The sequence below is a fragment of the Rhamphochromis sp. 'chilingali' genome (assembly GCF_963969265.1).
Source record: "Rhamphochromis sp. 'chilingali' genome assembly, chromosome: 1".
Lineage (NCBI taxonomy): Eukaryota > Metazoa > Chordata > Actinopteri > Cichliformes > Cichlidae > Rhamphochromis > Rhamphochromis sp. 'chilingali'.
The window spans coordinates 45242820-45262505 of record NC_137929.1 but is presented as its reverse complement, the minus strand read 5'-3'; the positions used below and the strand labels follow the sequence as shown (position 1 = coordinate 45262505).

The 19686-nt window shown below is 37.6% G+C and overlaps 1 protein-coding gene and 1 long non-coding RNA gene across 4 annotated transcripts; one reads left to right on the top strand and one right to left on the bottom strand.

Annotated features, from left to right (window-relative positions):
* The first annotated feature begins 14360 nt into the window (after positions 1-14360).
* On the top strand, positions 14361-19325 carry LOC308404749 (myelin-oligodendrocyte glycoprotein-like). 3 transcript variants are annotated; one of them, XM_080894936.1, is made up of 5 exons: positions 14361-14480; positions 16779-17129; positions 17281-17361; positions 17726-17763; positions 17936-19325. In XM_080894936.1, exons 1-5 carry the CDS (start codon positions 14393-14395, stop codon positions 17954-17956), a joined length of 579 nt encoding a protein of 192 aa, XP_080751062.1. In that variant the 5' UTR covers positions 14361-14392; the 3' UTR covers positions 17957-19325. The 3 variants fall into 3 exon arrangements, with proteins under 3 accessions (XP_080751062.1, XP_080751061.1, XP_080751060.1); XM_080894935.1 differs by having other exon boundaries at positions 17726-17842; XM_080894934.1 differs by having other exon boundaries at positions 17726-19324.
* Positions 15003-16170, bottom strand: LOC308402866. Its single transcript, XR_013972821.1, has 2 exons — positions 15838-16170; positions 15003-15251 (listed from the first exon to the last, which is right to left on the bottom strand). It is a non-coding gene; the product is annotated as an uncharacterized lncRNA (long non-coding RNA).
* Positions 19326-19686: the final 361 nt, after the last annotated feature.

The following is a 19686-nucleotide window of genomic DNA, read 5'->3' as shown; positions in this document are numbered from 1 at the left end:
ACTGAACCTTTGTGGCTCTTTATTTAGTAAAATGAGAATATTGAAACTTAAAAAGTGATCGGATGTAAACAGTGTCTTTGATGCCTTTTTTAAATCTTGGTGCTAGCTTTTACACTCTTAAGCTTAACAACCAATAAAACATCTTAAAAATGATGATACAGTCTAAACAAAGGTGACTGAGAGCGTTATTTCCCGCATAGTTTCTATTCATTTCTAGCAGACCAATTAACTTTGCCTTTCAAAAGATAAAAGAACAATCTTTCAGGTTTTAGATCCTCCCAAATTTATTTTTGAACTTAAAAAAAAGAAGACATCTTTTGCTCACAATATAAATATAAATGCACATTTTAAAAATGTGATTAAATCAATTTAAAATGATGATTTAATATTTCTTATGTGTACTGTTTATATACACTTAACGAACACTTTCTTAGAAGGGCTGTAATGAAACTGGGCTAGTCATTGGACTATTTTTGATTTTGCTGAGTGTTGATATGATTCTTAGTTATTATTTTCCACATCAAAAATGTGTTTTGCTGCATTTCGTTGTGGTTATTTTGCAAAAGCCATGTACTTTCGCTTTGTTCATATCTTCCCCTTTCTGATTGAAGATTTTGGGTCAATTGTTGGCACCAGACATGGTTTTAACACAGGCCAGTACATACATGAGCTGATATACTTAAAACACAGTGGTGCGACTAACGTAAAAAAGTATGAGTGCATCGTGTCTTACATATTCTTCTGTGTTATCAGCTGTTCGATCTCCTTGGTATGTCTTTGTGTTTCATGAGCTCACTGCAGATCTGATCTCTGATTAGTCACTATTTGTATGATGAAAGTGTTGAAACTCGCTGCACAGAAACCGTTTATGTTGTATTTGTTTGATTTGGGTCAAAACAGAGGGCCTGTGTGAAAAAACACAATCAGAAAGTAATTGGGTCGTTGTTGGTTCTGGTGTGTTTAGACATAACTGTAAGACCAAAAATAATACTTGTAGTATTAAACTATGAAACTATCAAACCCTCCCCCACACTTTTACAGGTTTATGTAAAGACTGCACATGTTCTCCCTGTGTGGGTTTCTTTCGGGTAGTCCAGCTTCCTGCTCACACTGCAAGCCTTAACTGAACTTCCTCGTCAGTATCTGCAGGAGTTTATGCATCGCTGAGAGCTCATTGTTGGGAGACAGCATAAAAAAGCAGCAGATGTTTCCTGGTAAAACAGAGAGTGTCATGTAAAAGCAGGTCACTGAAGACAAAAACCTGGAAGAGCGCTACAGCTTTAAGAATCTAATTTTGATGAATCAACAGCAGGATTTACGTTACAAATGGTTTTCTGTGATGTTCTCTCTTTACTAAGCTGATCTATATTTATTGATTTAACCGAACAAACTATATACCATACCACCTTTATTTATAAAGCACTTTAACATAAAACCAGAGTTCACAAAGTGCTGTACATGCTAAAAGCATAAGTAAAGAAAATTAAAATGAGATAAGATAAAATAAAATAAATAACTAAAAAACAAAAATAAATTGAAACATGTCAAAACAAATTGAGTCAACCCCTCTAATCAATGCCAAAGGCTTCAGCGAATAAATATGTTTTAAGAAGACTTTTAAATTCAGAGAGAGAAGAGATGAGATCGATTACATGTAGCAGAGAGCTACATATGTTTAACTTTTTACATGGTTGTTTTATGGTCGAGAATCATATTTCCAAGCAGATGTTTAACAGTGAGAAGTGTTGTGCTGCAGGTGAAACTGACCCTGATGTTTCCTACACTGATGTCACCATCGTACCGGAAGTGCAGCCAAAGAGTGACAAAGGTAAAAACACATGCAGAGCTCTTTTCCCACACGTACACAAGAGCCTGAGGCATATGTATGTTATTTATATTACCTCAGTTTTTCCCTTTTGTGGAAAGTTATAAAGACTTTATTTGTGCTATGTTATCTGGTCATGAGTGAAACTTCTTTGATCTTTGAGTCAAGTGTAAACGTCTGCATGAAACTACGACCTCATTGTTTAATGACACAAGAGTATCAGTCGTTATCAAGGAAGCACACGAACAAGTTTCATTTTGTTAATGATTTATAGAGTCAGTGGAGTATCAGCACATAATAAGATACAAACGATAACTAAACATAGAAAGAAACAAATACAGGTGGGTGGCTCACAGGGGGTTCAGAGAGTTCTAAAAATGTGGTTTCACTTGTGGTCGGGGGGATAAAAACCAGACAGAGAGCACCCATGAGTAATAAAAATATCATCAAAATCTGTTGTTGCGTTTAATGACTTTTGGTTTCTATTTAAATGTTACTATGTTTAGTTTCTCCGGGTTTACTTCTGCCTGGTCTATGGGCATTGCTCATTATTCTCCTATGCTCCTCTCCTCGCATCTTAGTCCCCCCTACCATGAGGAGAGACTACTCATATTTGACATTTAGGGCCCCGATTTAAAGTCACAATATGACACAGTGTGGCAAGATAGTATACAGTGCTGTGCAAAAGTCCTGAGCTAACCTAATTTTTTAATATTTGGTTTCCAAGGGGTCAGACTTCCCTGTAATCTTTCTCAAAGCGGTCTTGAGCAGTAGTTCTCCAGGCTTTCTGAACGTCTTTCAAATATTTCTTTTGGACACTGGCTGCTTTTTCACTCTTTTTAATTTTTTTTATTTATTTTAATTTTTTAGGGGAATGTGTTTTTTATTTGTTAAGCTACTTGACTCAACTATTAATTACTGAAGTATAAGGAACCTAACCCACTGATGTGTCAACACATAACAAAGGATTAGCAAAGAACACATTTTTAATTGCATCTTTGTTGCACATAAATATTCCCATTTTGTCATCAGATTCTACAAAAATGCCAAAGATAACACAGTTTGAGAAACACAGCACAGTATTTTTGCACCAACACGATGCTTCCCAAAGAACCATTAGCCGAAAATCTTGGAAATCTCTGCACATTTACTGATGCCTCATCAGAATTGGTGTTAAGTGGTAGGGCTGCCATCAAGAACCCATTCTTAAGGTAGGAAAACAGGAAGTGATGGAGTGAATCCCAAATTAAAATATTTGGTTCAAACTGTCATCAGTATGTACAGTGGAAGTCGTGAGAGAGGTACAGTGAGTGTCTACAGCCACCTGTAAAGCTTCCTCATGGTTTTTCATTTCACTTCAGCCAGTGTTTTGGAGATCTTGTCAAAACTGCTGAAATTATGAATACAGAAAAAATACCATCAGGTTTTGATCCACAACATCTGAAAAGCATCTCAAAGGCAGCAACTTCATTTTTCAGCATGGCAATGATCCCAAACACTGACAATGCATTAGAAACAGAGTGTTAGAAAAACACACAAAGAAACACTGTCAGTCATGGACTCGCCTCCCTGAGCCCAGGCCTCAACATTGTTGAAGTACGGGATCATATAAAGGTAGACAACATCTAAAGAAGAGCTTTGAATGTCCTTCAAGAAGCCCGGAGAACTATTCCTGAAGATGACGTAAAGAAACAAGAACGCTGCAGAGTTCAGGCTGTGTTGAGGAATAACACAACCTTCAACTTTGTAAGACCTGTACAAGCTTTCATTGCCTAATATACTGTGATTCTATGTTTGCACGTTTCACTGCATCATTGCGTCCATTTTCCATATAAGACAGGCTGAACTCTGTCCTCTCTCCTTTAAATGCATTTTAGGGATTTTTCACATGGAGTACTAACTTTACTTTCTGGTCATTGCTCAGCCTCCCTCAGCGCCTTGCATTTGGTTCCTCTACCAGGCCATGATGTGTCTTAGTGACAGAAACAGAGAAAAGTGGCTTATAAATGACTGCTGTGTCCTGTACCATCACAGAGATTCTTTTAAATGTAAAGACTTACTGTATTTCCTATTATTGGTACACAAAGATCTTCCTTAATAATAATGTTAAAAATGTTTTAGCATCAAAATGTATGCAGTGCTTACAGTAAAAGTATTCATTATAAAGAATTGCCCATTACTACAAGTGAGTACTGATTCACTGCAACACTTCAGCGCTGAATGTAGAGGCAGTTATATTTTAAGGGGGCGGGGACACCCCCTTCATACTGTGTGAGAGTCACTGAAAAATGAAGCGTGAAACAAAGAAAGCCCACACTGCCTGGTGTCACTGCAAGTAGATGTTTTAAAAATGTATAGCATGTGATGAAGTGTAGTTGAACTTTAATGTCTGCATGTTGTTAGTAGTTTAACAGTTTGCATCTTTGTGTCTTTAGCAGAAACAGATTCTGAAGCAACTTTCTATTCAACAATCAAACCAGCAGCCAGCTGAGCGGAGACATCAGAGTCTGTGCTGGGATCTATTTTTGTTTCGTCTTCATGTATAAAAACTGTAAATGTAAACTGAGCCGAGTCCTGCTGCAGCTGAAGACCCGCTTGTTTTGCATGCACTGCTGTAAAATCATAGACTTTTGTTCTTAAACTATTTATTGTTTATTCTTTTTGTCATTTTTTTGCTTGTGATTTTTTTAAATTAATTTTTTATATAACTCATGAATAACAAACAAACGCTTCCAGCTTGGCAGTTGAAGAAGTGAATGAGAGAGTGCTCAGTTTCTGTTTTTCAGCGGTGTATTGAGTAACCTGTTCTACTGCTATGAATGAAGCTCGGAAAGTAGAAAACTGGAAAATGTACTCCAGAATTACCCGACTGAGCCAGTCCCTTGCAATTTCTCATTACAGTTTCTGCTTTCACGTGTACAAGTGAAACTTCCTTAATATGTTTATTTATATAGCGCTTTCAGATCAGCCACCAGCTGAACACAAAGTGCTGTACACTTGACGTGCCAAACATGATACATTGAGCATGTTAAAAAAATAATATGTAAAATAATAAGATAAGTAAAATATATATATATATATATATATAAACAAAAAAAAAACACATTTAAAACAATAAAATCAGCACATTAGATTAAAACAATAAAATCAGGGTCAGACTGTGTCATAAGCCAAAGAGTAAAAATGGGTTTTAAGACGTGTTTTAAAAGTGGACAGTGAAGTTGTTCCTTTTCCCTTTAAGTGTTGCTGGAGTTCCTGCATTGTGATTTTTTCATCCATGTATCTTGGAAACAGGTGAAGTTGTGCCAGAAATGTTTGCAAAGATCACTTTTTTTAAAAAGTGAGCACCCAGAGAGCTGCATGCCCAGCCAGGCAAGATAAACTTTACTCGTCACAATGACACTTCTTCCCTGTCTCTGTCAGTCCCTGCATCCTTAAATGTCTCCAGTTGTCTCGAGTTCTCTTTGCCTGTCTCCTTGGTGTATTTAAACCCCTGTTCCTCCCTGTCCTCATCGTCTGTTGTCCTCATCTCTGTTATCAGTCATCATAATTTTACCATCTCTGTGCAAGTCTGCAAATTTCTTTATTAAATCATAAGATTCTTAAATTTGCCTAATTTTTTTATATTTGGTTTCCAAGGGGTCAGACTTCCCTGTAATCTTTCTCAAAGCGGTCTTGAGCAGTAGTTCTCCAGGCTTTCTGAAGGCCTTTCAAATATTTCTTTTGGACACTGGCTGCTTTTTCACTCTTTTTAATTTTTTTTTATTTATTTTAATTTTTTAGGGGAATGTGTTTTTTATTTGTTAAGCTACTTAACTCAACTATTAATTACTGAAGTATAAGGAACCTAACCCACTGATGTGTCAACACATAACAAAGGATTAGCAAAGAACACATTTTTAATTGCATCTTTGTTGCACATAAATATTCCCATTTTGTCATCAGATTCTACAAAAATGCCAAAGATAACACAGTTTGAGAAACACAGCACAGTATTTTTGCACCAACACGATGCTTCCCAAAGAACCATTAGCCGAAAATCTTGGAAATCTCTGCACATTTACTGATGCCTCATCAGAATTGGTGTTAAGTGGTAGGGCTGCCATCAAGAACCCATTCTTAAGGTAGGAAAACAGGAAGTGATGGAGTGAATCCCAAATTAAGATATTTGGTTCAAACTGTCATCAGTATGTACAGTGGAGGTCGTGAGAGAGGTACAGTGAGTGTCTACAGCCACCTGTAAAGCTTCCTCATGGTTTTTCATTTCACTTCAGCCAGTGTTTTGGAGATCTTGTCAAAACTGCTGAAATTATGAATACAGAAAAAATACCATCAGGTTTTGATCCACTACATCTGAAAAGCATCTCAAAGGCAGCAACTTCATTTTTCAGCATGGCAATGATCCCAAACACTGACAATGCATTAGAAACAGAGTGTTAGAAAAACACACAAAGAAACACTGTCAGTCATGGACTCGCCTCCCTGAGCCCAGGCCTCAACATTGTTGAAGTACGGGATCATATAAAGGTAGACAACATCTAAAGAAGAGCTTTGAATGTCCTTCAAGAAGCCCGGAGAACTATTCCTGAAGATGACGTAAAGAAACAAGAACGCTGCAGAGTTCAGGCTGTGTTGAGGAATAACACAACCTTCAACTTTGTAAGACCTGTACAAGCTTTCATTGCCTAATATACTGTGATTCTATGTTTGCACGTTTCACTGCATCATTGCGTCCATTTTCCATATAAGACAGGCTGAACTCTGTCCTCTCTCCTTTAAATGCATTTTAGGGATTTTTCACATGGAGTACTAACTTTACTTTCTGGTCATTGCTCAGCCTCCCTCAGCGCCTTGCATTTGGTTCCTCTACCAGGCCATGACGTGTCTTAGTGACAGAAACAGAGAAAAGTGGCTTATAAATGACTGCTGTGTCCTGTACCATCACAGAGATTCTTTTAAATGTAAAGACTTACTGCATTTCCTATTATTGGTACACAAAGATCTTCCTTAATAATAATGTTAAAAATGTTTTAGCATCAAAATGTATGCAGTGCTTACAGTAAAAGTATTCATTATAAAGAATTGCCCATTACTACAAGTGAGTACTGATTCACTGCAACACTTCAGCGCTGAAGGTAGAGGCAGTTTTATTTTAAGGGGGCGGGGACACCCCCTTCATACTGTGTGAGAGTCACTGAAAAATGAAGCGTGAAACAAAGAAAGCCCACACTGCCTGGTGTCACTGCAAGTAGATGTTTTAAAAATGTATAGCATGTGATGAAGTGTAGTTGAACTTTAATGTCTGCATGTTGTTAGTAGTTTAACAGTTTGCATCTTTGTGTCTTTAGCAGAAACAGATTCTGAAGCAACTTTCTATTCAACAATCAAACCAGCAGCCAGCTGAGCGGAGACATCAGAGTCTGTGCTGGGATCTATTTTTGTTTCGTCTTCATGTATAAAAACTGTAAATGTAAACTGAGCCGAGTCCTGCTGCAGCTGAAGACCCGCTTGTTTTGCATGCACTGCTGTAAAATCATAGACTTTTGTTCTTAAACTATTTATTGTTTATTCTTTTTGTCATTTTTTTGCTTGTGATTTTTTTAAATTAATTTTTTATATAACTCATGAATAACAAACAAACGCTTCCAGCTTGGCAGTTGAAGAAGTGAATGAGAGAGTGCTCAGTTTCTGTTTTTCAGCGGTGTATTGAGTAACCTGTTCTACTGCTATGAATGAAGCTCGGAAAATAGAAAACTGGAAAATGTACTCCAGAATTACCCGACTGAGCCAGTCCCTTGTAATTTCTCATTACAGTTTCTGCTTTCACGTGTACAAGTGAAACTTCCTTAATATGTTTATTATGTGTCGATCTGTTTATAGAAACTGAGCAGACAGGGACTTCCCACTAATTTACTCATGATTAGCTCACTTCCTGTTCCTTCTTTCCACTGTATCTGATTTCATTCAGATACTCAGAGCTCATCAACAGATCCTGTCAGGCTCTAATTTTAATCAGGTTTTTAGAAATGTGGTTTTCATTTAATCATTGTTTCAACTGCATTTAAAACTTCTTCAATTTTACCATTTATATCTTTAAATCACTGAATTTATGCTTTGTACTTTCCCGCAAACACTGACTCATCCACTTGTTTGCCTCAGGCTTCTCCATGTGAGAGGAAACTCAATCCACGTGTCCTAGAAATATCTTTTCATCATACTAATGAAAGCAAGTCATGACAAAGCTGTTTTTCTATTGCATTGTTTCCAGTTTTTTCAGGTGCCAAGCTTCTGTTGTTTTATTATTTAACCCTGAGTCTGTCATATGATAGTCAGGTGAATATAAGTTTCTTGTACTTTCCCTGTAGCTCACTGCAGCCCTCAAAGATGATGAATTATTTTGTCATAAAGTTGTTTAATATTTACTTTAAAAAGAGCAAATCTGTGGTCTAAATAAATAAGATATGTAAATATAAATGTTGTCCTTCCATTTTAATTTGGTGGTCTGTCAGAGCAAAGAACCAGTTTACTGAATGAAAGTGCAAACACAGTTTCAGTCTGAAACCTCAGCTTGTGCGACATTTTAAGACAAAAACAAAACAAATATTTAAAAACTATTTCTTGCTTGACTCTAATGTCATGTGATTAAAAACTAACACAGTACAAGATTTAATTATAAGTTCATTTATTTACATTAAAAGGCGAGCTCTGCAACCTCACATCTATTGAGGTCATTTCTAAGAGTCGCATTGATTTTGACAGTATAAAGTCACCATTCGCGCCCACGTCTGAAGTATTTTTTCTAGTAAAAGATAAAAGGCTGAGACGGCAGGAGACTTTAATGAGGCACAAGCTGGCTTCACTTTTTAATTTTAATTTTTTAATTTTATTTTTACATCCAAATCACAGCAACAGCAGTTGCTTTAATGTGCTTTATACTGTAAGGTAAAGACTCTACAATAATACAAAAAAAAAAAAACTTTTCAGGTGAAACTACAATCTGTGAAATCTTCACCTATAATCATCGTTTCACAGTGTGGCACCATTCTGAAATGGAAAATGACTCTAATTCAATTCAATTCAATTTTATTTTTATAACGCCAAATCACAACAACATTCTCCTCAAGGCGCTTTATATTGTACAGTAGATCGTACAATATACAGAGAGAACCAGGCTCAGGGAGGGGCGGCCATCTGCTGCGACCGGTTGGGGTGAGAGAAGGAAGACAGGATAAAGACATACTGTGGAAGAGAGACAGAGGTTAATAACAGATATGATTCAATGCAGAGAGGTCTGTTAATACATAGTGAGTGAGAAAGGTGACTGGAAAGGAAAAACTCAATGCATCATGGAAATCCCCCAGCAGCCTACACCTATTGCAGCATAACTAAGGGAGGATTCAGGGTCACCTGGTCCAGCCCTAACTATATGCTTTAGCAAAAAGGAAAGTTTTAAGCCTAATCTTGAAAGTAGAGATAGTGTCTGTCTCCTGAATCCAAACTGGAAGCTGGTTCCACAGAAGAGGGGCCTGAAAACTGAAGGCTCTCCCTCCCATTCTACTTTTAAATACTCTAAGAACAACAAGTAGGCCTGCAGAGCGAGAGCGAAGTGCTCTAATAGGGTGATATGGTACTACAAGGTCATTAAGATAAGATGGGGCCTGATTATTTAAGACCTTGTATGTGAGGAGCAGGATTTTGAATTCAATTCTGGATTTAACAGGAAGCCAATGAAGGGAAGCCAAAACAGGAGAAATATGCTCTCTCTTTCTAGTCCCTGTCAGTACTCTTGCTGCAGCATTTTGGATTAACTGAAGGCTGATAGACTCTGCCCCCTAGTGGTCATTTCCAAAATTGGATTTCTTTGTGTTTTTGAAGTTTCAAGCACTTGAGTGGTGACATGTTTGTTTGTTTAAAATCACAACTACAAAATAAATAAATAAATAAATAAATAAATAAATATCATGATTAAAAATATGATATTGTTGCTCATGTTGTTTTGGGGGATGATGAGTTTTAGGTTTGAGTTGTGGCAGAAGGAGAGCAGCAAGAGTGAAAGGGAAGGTTCATGAGGTGGTAGTGAAGCCTGCTATGATTTATGGTTTGGAGACGATGGCGCTGACAGAACGACAGAAGGCCGAGCTGAAGATGTTCAGATTTGGACAATTCAGTCGATTTGCCAATCTCACCACTCTTCATGCAGTTCTCAAAACAGTCAGGGCATTTTTCATAACACAGACTCGCCTGTGCAGAAGATACTAAACAAATTGCCAAATGAACATTCAATAATTGACTTCAACTCGATGATGAATAGAGAAAAACCTTTCACCACACTTTTTTCTCAAAACCTTTCTGACTTTAGAGAGAGTTCTGCAAAAATGTAGGCGTCCTGTAGAGTAACATATTTTCAGAAACAAAAATCAGATCTGAAGGATTTTCTGAAACTTTACAAAACTGATGAAAAGTTAAAGTAAAACATGTGAAACTATATTTATCAGAAAAGAGATAAGGAAAATATATACAACCTGAGAACATCGGACCAATTACTGTACAGTCCAATAAAGTCAGCTACATACATTCAGCAGCCACTTTATTAGGTACACCTCTTCCACAGCTAGTCACAGTAATCCAAATATCTAATCAGCCAAATACATCAGCAACAACTCAAAGCATTTAGGCACGTAGACACGGTCAAGACAGCAAACATTGAGAAAATATCCAGTGAGCAGGAAATTAACTCACCTGACTGTTCATTACAAAGAAGCTACTGCAGAAGAGCATCTCTGAAAGCACAACACACCTGACCTTGAAGCAGATAGGCTACCGGAGCAGAAGACCACTCTGGGGACCCCACCTTTCAGCTAAGAACAAGAAACTAAGACTACATTTCACATGGACTCACCAAAAGTAGACAACAGAAGACTGGAAAACACTCCAATGGCCTCCAGTCACCAGATCTGAATGCAGAGCATCTTTGGATGTTGGAAAGTGAGAGACCTACAGTTGTGACAGACCAAAGATGATGCTGGATATCTACTCTCATGTGGACTGGGTAATGCATTAGGGACTAAATGATTGTTTGATGGAAATGAAAATGATAAAACTACAAAGAACAACCTAAAAATCAAAGCAGAAAAAATATGTGGTAGGCTGACATTTCATTGCATCATCTAAAAATGGTACTCAGTAGTTTGTATGGCCCCCCATGTGCTTGTATGAATGCTGGACAGCATCAGGGCATGTTCCTGCCTGCATGGATATACCTCCACAGACCATCGATGACCGACCACAAAACCGGTTATGCTGAATGATGTTACAGGCAGCATAACGTTCTCCATGGCTACTCCAAACCATGCTAATTCTGGTATCCTAAGGCAAATGTCAGTTGAGCTCCACAGTGCCAGTTAATAGGCACAGGCCCACTAGAGGGCGTCAGCCCCTCAGGCCACCATCATGAAATCTGTTTTGGACTGTTTGGTCAGAGACATTCATATCAGTGTCCTCCTTGAGGTCATTCTGTAGCTCTGGGAGTGCTCCTCCTGTTCCTCCTTGCACAAAGGAGCAGGTAATGGTCCTGCTGATGGGTTAAGGACCTTCTATTTCCCTGTCCAGCTTTCCTAGAGTAACTGTCTGTCTGCTGGAATCAGCTCCATGCTCCTCAGACTGTGCTGGGAGACACAGCAACACACCATCCGGCAATGGCACTTATTGATGTTCCAGAGAACATTCCTTTCAGATTGTTTCAGATATTTTTTTGAAGAACACTGCACACCATGCTAAATAATATAGTATTTTTACAAAATAGCCTGTTGGTGCAAAAATACAGCTTTATTCCTGATAAACAGTGCTACCCTTGGTGATTCATCATAGATTCAGCTATAAAACTGGGAACAATTTTTTTTTGTTTGCTTGTTTTTGGGCATTTGTTTTACAGGTTGCTAGTAACAAAATGCCTAACCATGCTATTTAAATTGGTTCTTTGTTGTCTGTTTGTCTTTTTTAGTCAAAACACTGGTTCATCCCTTGAGTTAGATCCCTTTTTCATGCTGGGACCCTTCATAGACCAGTATTGCTTAAGAGACAAAAACATTCCTGTGACTATACCGCTTACAAGAACTGGCCTGAAAAATAAGTGAAAAAGCAGCCAGTGTTCAAAGAAAAAGTCTGAAAAAAATTCAGAAAGCATGGAGATTAACTATGATCTTTGGTCATTTTTTTAAGGATCACTTTTTGGAGGAAGACGAACAACTTTATTGACTGACCAACGTATTTTCGTGTTGTGGCCTTCATCAGGGTCAAGGTCACAGCCGGAAGGCGTTGGTCAGTCAGTAAGCAAGCAAGCAAGCAATTTATTTATATAGCGCTTTCAGATCAGCCACCAGCTGAACACAAAGTGCTGTACACTTGACGTGCCAAACATGATACATTGAGCATGTTAAAAAAAATAATATGTAAAATAATAAGATAAGTAAAATATATATATATATATATATATATATATATATATATATATATAAACAAAAAAAACCACATTTAAAACAATAAAATCAGCACATTAGATTAAAACAATAAAATCAGGGTCAGACTGTGTCATAAGCCAAAGAGTAAAAATGGGTTTTAAGACGTGTTTTAAAAGTGGACAGTGAAGTTGTTCCTTTTCCCTTTAAGTGTTGCTGGAGTTCCTGCATTGTGATTTTTTCATCCATGTATCTTGGAAACAGGTGAAGTTGTGCCAGAAATGTTTGCAAAGATCACTTTTTTTAAAAAGTGAGCACCCAGAGAGCTGCATGCCCAGCCAGGCAAGATAAACTTTACTCGTCACAATGAGACTTCTTCCCTGTCTCTGTCAGTCCCTGCATCCTTAAATGTCTCCAGTTGTCTCGAGTTCTCTTTGCCTGTCTCCTTGGTGTATTTAAACCCCTGTTCCTCCCTGTCCTCATCGTCTGTTGTCCTCATCTCTGTTATCAGTCATCATAATTTTACCATCTCTGTGCAAGTCTGCAAATTTCTTTATTAAATCATAAGATTCTTAAATTTGCCAAGTCTCTCTGTGCCTGGGTCCTCGTCACAAAACATGACATCACTGTTTTGTACATTTTAACACAATTTAATTCCCATATTTGTGAAAGAAAAGCAAAACACTTTTTCACAGTCTGTAACAAAACCATCAAATCTGATCAAGGTTATTTAAATGCTGCAAAAGAAGAATGGATTGGAATAGAAAAAATACATATTTAACCTTCATTACAGGGGGAAAATGATGAATGATGCTGTAAGATGATGATGAGTAAGAAGTAAACTGAGTGCATTTTTTTGGACAGAGATTCACTTTTAATGTGTATGTATAATATAATACAGATACATACAAAATACACTCCAAAAATAGAGTCCTTGAAATGTACAAATGCGCAAAATATTGATTAAAAAAAATTATAAAAATGGAGGCAACTCTGGAACAAACCATTTGGGATGTGGGGGGTGTGGGGGTGTGGGGGGGTATCTATACTTTTTTTGTTAAAATGTTACATCTCAACCAAGTACTGAATGCTTTTTATATTTTTAGTAGTGTGTCACACAAACAGCAGATATTGTCAAAAAAAGTAAGAAATCTTTGGGGGTGCTTTGATTCATTTTGAATGGGCTAAAATCGCCCTGGTTTAAGGCTGAATTGTGTCTTTGACTTTGGCTGTGAGTATCTACACCTACCCACTACAGTGTGGGTGTAGATGTGTAGACCTCTCACTCTTGTGTCATCAGCTTCACTCCATCCACCCTCTCTCTGAATTCCCCTGAACCAGGTCCCTGAACTGGATAAGATGTAAAGAGAATTAATATGTGTGTGGATTAAGATTATTACGCTGGAAACACAGTTAGAATAACTAAAACTTTAAAACATGTTTAAAAGCGGGAGTAGACAAAATGGAAACTAAACCCACGTCAGTATGACGAAACTGCTCCTTCTTATTATTTTATTTTCACTTTCAGACTCAGAGCCGCACATGAAGCGCTTCCTTCCTTCATGTTACTGAAGAAAACAGCCTGTTTTATCATTTTTTTCTCGTCTCCATGAAGAGAATGGTGGTGACGATCAGCTAATTAAGCTCCTGTCTGAACAGGTGAGCTGCTTCTTCTCTGTCATTCAGCTGTTGTGCAACTCTTGCTGCACGACAGCAGTGTGTGAAATAAAGAGGAACTAACTGCTGCTTTTGACTTTTGTGGGCTGTTAACTTTTTACTGTTTACTTTAAACAAGCAGACAGTAATTAATAGGAATTTCCCATCACTTGACTTGGAGTTTTTCAGGCTTCCTTTACTGTTGCAGAAAACCTCCTGTTTTTCTGGCACTAAAATTCCTGCTAACATTTATGCAATCTTGTGTTGTTATTATTATTATTATTATTATTATTATTATTATTATTATTAATGGCACCTGGAAACAGGTAAATACAGGGGGCAGGGGGGGCTGGGACAGCGCTTTAAAATTGTTGCGAAGTGGGCGGAGGGAGAGAGAGTAGACAGACTGGTATTTATCAGCTGCTGTCAGTCAGCGTCTGTCTCACACTCACTGTAGATGGATGTAGCAGAGTTTAGGTTCAGTGTGTCTCTCTCAGCTTTAAAGCTCACCTTTATGCTGCTTTTCGCTCTCACACCTGTTGAAGGTAAGATTTCTCTGCCATATGAGTCCAGTTTTGTTTAAGCTTTAATTCATGTTAGTTGTATTTTTGTTTCCGATGCACCTTGAGCGCCTGTCAATGATGCAAATTATTAAACTTGCTTTAGTTACAAATATAATTTAATGGGAGTATTTAAAAACAGTGGCAAACTCAGTGATGATGTAGCAGCAGTCTGTTATACACAGCAAATCCAGCATGTCCAAATTAACACTGTCGGATTTGATTTCAACACTATTAAAGTGTCTATATGGGTCCACACCAGAGAGTGTTAATTTAACTCTTTTTGGAGAGTTGGTACGTTAACTCTGATTTAGTGTTAAACACCAAATCTGTCTGGAGTTGATAATTTAACACTTGGTGTTAAGAGTTTATATATTAACTCTCAAAGAGTATTTTAGTTTAACTACGTAAGAGTTATCTTCTAATTCATTCTAAAAAGCGGGAATTTTACTGTTCTGAACTTCTAGAAATTTCTTTTGGAAATAAACATTTACTAAAAAGATGCAATGGTTTTTGAAAAACATTTATTCTGAACTGTGCACCACAATTTCAAAACATTTTCTGAAAGATGTAACAGTGTACATGTTCTCACTTTCATTAGAATTTTGTTTATCAAAAGGTCTGACATGGTAAATGCAAATAACAGCATTCTCATCACTTATTTCTTCAATACAATATGCATGTCCTTCATTCATCCCTTTGTGGAACTTCAACGCACTTCTGCTCTCCCCCATATTCCATCTTCACAAGCATATCCTGTGCGGAGATTGAATAAAAATTAGTTGACACTAATTAATGGCACAAATAATCCAGTAAACAATTGCAGCACAGTAAAAAAAAAAAGGAATCCTTTTTGAGCCATTACTTGTGTAAAGTATTTTCCCAAAAGACAAGGACACAGGCAACAGGTAATACTGAACTAAATGTAAAACCTCAACTTTTTTCATTTTTACCTAAACCGTGTGCACAAAACTCTGGAGGGATCTAAATGCTACCGTAGAATCCAGTCAGGACGTCTGCTACTGCTGTTTGCTCGTTTTTTTTTATTATGGGCGATCGTTTTCAGGCTTCAAGTAGCACCATCATACCAACATTTCACATTCTAGACATTGTTTTAGGTGTATTTGACCAAAAGTTTGACTGAAAATTCACATGCAAGCTTTTTTTCAAGGCTGTGGTATTTGCCCGCAAACAATACCTTTCAGCTAGCTAAAACAGAATATTATGCTATCAGCGAGCAACATGGCTAATGCCTTTCACACAGCTTTGTCTCAACTCCAAAGAGCCACAGAAGTAAAAGCTAATAATAATAATTGAAACAATCTTTGAAAAAATGACTTACCAAGCATGGCAAACAACTCAAATATGTAGAGCAAAATGTTCTGAAACGGCTTCACTTCAGCTTCGATTGGAGCCGTGCTGGGGGCGGAGTCTGTGAATTTACTCTGTTGGTGTCATAGCCCCTCTAGGAGTTCAGAGTTAAGAGGTCAAGAGTTAATGTTTCCATTGTAACACCTCCAGATTTGAAATAGAAACACTCATTTTTAACACTCGATTTTAACTACTATCATTTTACACCTCAGAGTTACATTAAAAGAATGTGACTCTGCTTAGAGTAAAATTAACTCTACTTTTGCAAGGAGACTATTAACACCAAAAAATTTAACACTTTTGAATTTGCTGTGTACTGGCTGATGTTGCAGATGTTTCACACTGTAAATAAAAGCAGACGCTGTATTCAAGTGTAAATTAGTCTAAAAATACTGCACCAAAAATTGTGCCTTACTCTTCTGTGTAAAGTTATGCTACGGGTTTAGAAAGGAAGCTCAATTTTTTTTATTATTATGCTATCAGAGTTTAGCTATTTCTTTTCGTATACAGGCCTATATATATTGTGCTCGGAAATAACGGCTAAAATCAAATCTTCTGATATTTCTCATTTCAGATTTCCACAAAGAGGAATCATAAACAAAAAGTGCAACAGATGTTTAAATCATAAATAACTGAGCTGAATCTATTAGTCAGGTTTGAGCATTTCACTATAGAAGTTTCTAGTTTCTGTGTCAGTTTAAAGATTTTTCTTTTCCTGAATCAAGTGGTACAAAGTAAAGTTTGCTCTTAGTCACATTTTATACTAAAAAGTTGGATATAATTTCATGGAAAGTTGTTATTTTCGCACTGGAAAGTTTTAACATCATTAAAGACATTTTTTTGAATTGTAATACTTAACTTGGTTTTCAGCAGGATGTATTTCTTTATTTTCTTTATTTTTCTCCTCCTCAGGTCAGTTACATGTGGTTGGATCTCCTCAGCCTATCGTAGCTGCTCCAGGTGATGATGTCATCCTGCCGTGTCACGTAGAGCCAAAGTTTAACGTGGTGGGACTGACGGTGGAGTGGTCGAGGCCTGATCGTAATATGGAATATGTACATCTATACAGGCACAACAGGGAGATGACTGACATGAAGATCCCATCGTACGTCGGGAGGACGGCGTTGTTCACAGACGGCCTGAGAGAAGGAAACATCTCACTAAGAATCACTAATGTGACACAAGAAGATGAAGGAAGATACAGATGTTTCATCCCAAAGTTACAGAGTCAAACAAAGTCTTCAATTGTTCATCTGATTGTTGGTGAGTCAGACTGAAAAGATTTTTGTTGTTTGGTTTTAAACTTACTGCGTACTTGGGTTATTTTACCAACAACTTGTTTTTGCTCATTAAAGAATATTTGAATATATTGTAAATAATTTAAAATCTTCTGTTCTGCCAAACTTAAATTCAGCTAAAACTGTGACAACAGAGACACCACTGCATCCTGAAACTCTCCAAACTCCTGATCTGGCAGAAGAGTTTCACAGTAAAGGTGAGAACATGAGGAACAAATCAAGACAGTTAAAAAGCCTTAAAATAACCGGTTTACAGCTGGATCAAAATCATCTTTATGGTGTGGTTTTCTCTCACTAATGGCACCCTCTCTTTGTTGTCCTTAACATGTGCACCTCTTAATTTGAAGCACATACAGGAAGTGAAGTGTACTTTCCTTAAGCAGCTCTGATCTCTTGTCTTTCTGTGAAGCAATACAGCTACCAGTCCTGACCATCAGCAGTGATATCTCAGTAATTCAAACTCATTGTTATGTAACTTATGTGCTTGGTAGTTGGTAATACATGTGACATTCATGTTGTGTCTTACAGTAGATCTCATCTCCGTTTGTTTTTTCCTGGCAGGTGGTTTGTCCCGTCGGAGCCGACTGATCCCATTTGGGGTCAGCGTTTTTTTTTATTGTGCTCTGTGTCGCAGTCGCAGGATGTTGGTTCGCTGAGTCAAAGTGTCAAAAAACAGATGTAAAAGACTTGAATCTTTGATTTTATGCATTTGCCTCATGGCTGAAGGATGGAAATGAAGGAAAACTGTGTGTCTGTTCTTTCTTACTCCAGCTTGCGAGTGCCGCTTCATAGGTGACTCTTGGACAAATTGGAAACATTAACAGAGGTGAAAGCATCACCCACTTCACTTAATTTTTTAACAACGTTTCCAGCCTCATGTGGATACGGCGGATCTGCAGCAGGAGCATTTCACAATGTCCTGTAATTTGTTTGGAGTCACGCTGAACCTCTGGTTTAAACAAGACAGTTAACATACAGAAACAACAACAACCATCATTGATGCCAAAGTTGACTTCTGGGATCAAACTTCAAAAGCGTGAAGTGGTCTGCTGTAGAGCATTTCGTGACTGTTTGAGCAAATCTTCTGTCCAAGTTACTTTCATGTGAGGAAACCTGTACAAGGACACAGAGAAGCATTTAGGACGACGTTCTTTTCTGTGTTTTGTTTTGCTGTAGTGGTATCAAGTAAAGTTTTCTATTTTTAGTTTTAAAGCTATTTTTAGATTTAAACATTTTAGTATATTTTTAGTGTTAGATGTTTTTTTTAATCTAGTGAGCTTTAAAATGCCCTTCAGTCACTTTACAGTCATAACTAAAGTGCTTTGAGCAGGTGTAGAATATTTAGCTGATTTAGAGTTTAGAAATGTGTTATCATAGAATGTAGAACTGTTGTAGAGACACTGATACTGCCCTCAATATAATAAAGGCTGATTGTGTCGTGAATTTAGGAGTAGATTGTAGGAGACCCCTCCCCCACTTGAGCTGTGAAAGTAAAACAGAGAAGAGTTAATGCTGAGTGGAAATTCCCCAGAGGATGTTTTTGGGTGGGGATCTCAACATTTGTAACTGGATAACTGTGGTCTGGAAGGGAGAGGGGTTTTATGACCTCTAGGGAGTCACCTACACCCACAGTGCTTTAACAGTCACGCACACACATCCACACGCACACTCACTCATGTGTACACACATACACACAGGTATGCGCACACAGGCACACACGAGCACTCACATAGACACATGGGAACGCGCACATGTAGGCATTCATGTGCTCGTGCACATAGACACAGACAGAGTTTGGGGCACACCGTAGGGGGTTTTATGATAGGGTCGCCCCTATAAAACTGTGTTTCACAGACAAAGGGGTGAAGATTTTTGCAGAGGGACACCGGCCTCGTCTTCCCTTCTAGAAGTGCATGTTTAAATGAAGATGAGTAAATGAAGATGAATAAAGATGAATAATGGTTTTATGAAAATAACTACTGAGTCCGGTGCCATCTCTGGACGCTCGAGGAATGAAAAGAACCAGGGTAAAACTGATTTCTCAACACAGGGCAGCTGTCTTTGACTAAAATAATAACCAGTGTCATCATAGCTGATTTATGGTAATGCTGTTTTTAAGAGGTTGCATTTTTTTTTTAAATTTTATTTAAAAATACAGGTCTTTCAAACATTGCTGTTTCTGATTTATAAAGTATGAACTTTAACGTTTCCTCTCTTTATTCTTATGGCTCAGAAATCAATTTGTGTTGCAATTTAAAAAAAATTAACTGCAGTTAATTTTAATGTAACAAAACCTTGATGCACTGAACAACGATGCGCCTTCTTTAGCAGCAGGTTTAGTGACGGCACAGATGGGGAATTCCAAAATTATTTAACTGGTTTATTCACTTCTCCTCCAACCTCTGCCAATTTCTTAGAATTGAATCAGGCTTGTATAAACCTGTTTCCAGTCATACGCTTGCCATCAGCATTTAGCTGTAGAATTCAACCTACAACACTGACCTCAAGTAGTAATCTCCATG

Excerpts from the sequence above, each read along its gene's own strand:
- LOC308404749 (XM_080894935.1), top strand. The coding sequence starts at position 14,393 with ATGGATGTAGCAGAGTTTAGGTTCAGTGTGTCTCTCTCAGCTTTAAAG. Across the intron at positions 14,481-16,778 it reads CGCTCTCACACCTGTTGAAG|GTCAGTTACATGTGGTTGGA; the intron begins GTAAGATTTCTC and ends TCTCCTCCTCAG. Across the intron at positions 17,362-17,725 it reads AGAAGAGTTTCACAGTAAAG|GTGGTTTGTCCCGTCGGAGC; the intron begins GTGAGAACATGA and ends TTTTCCTGGCAG.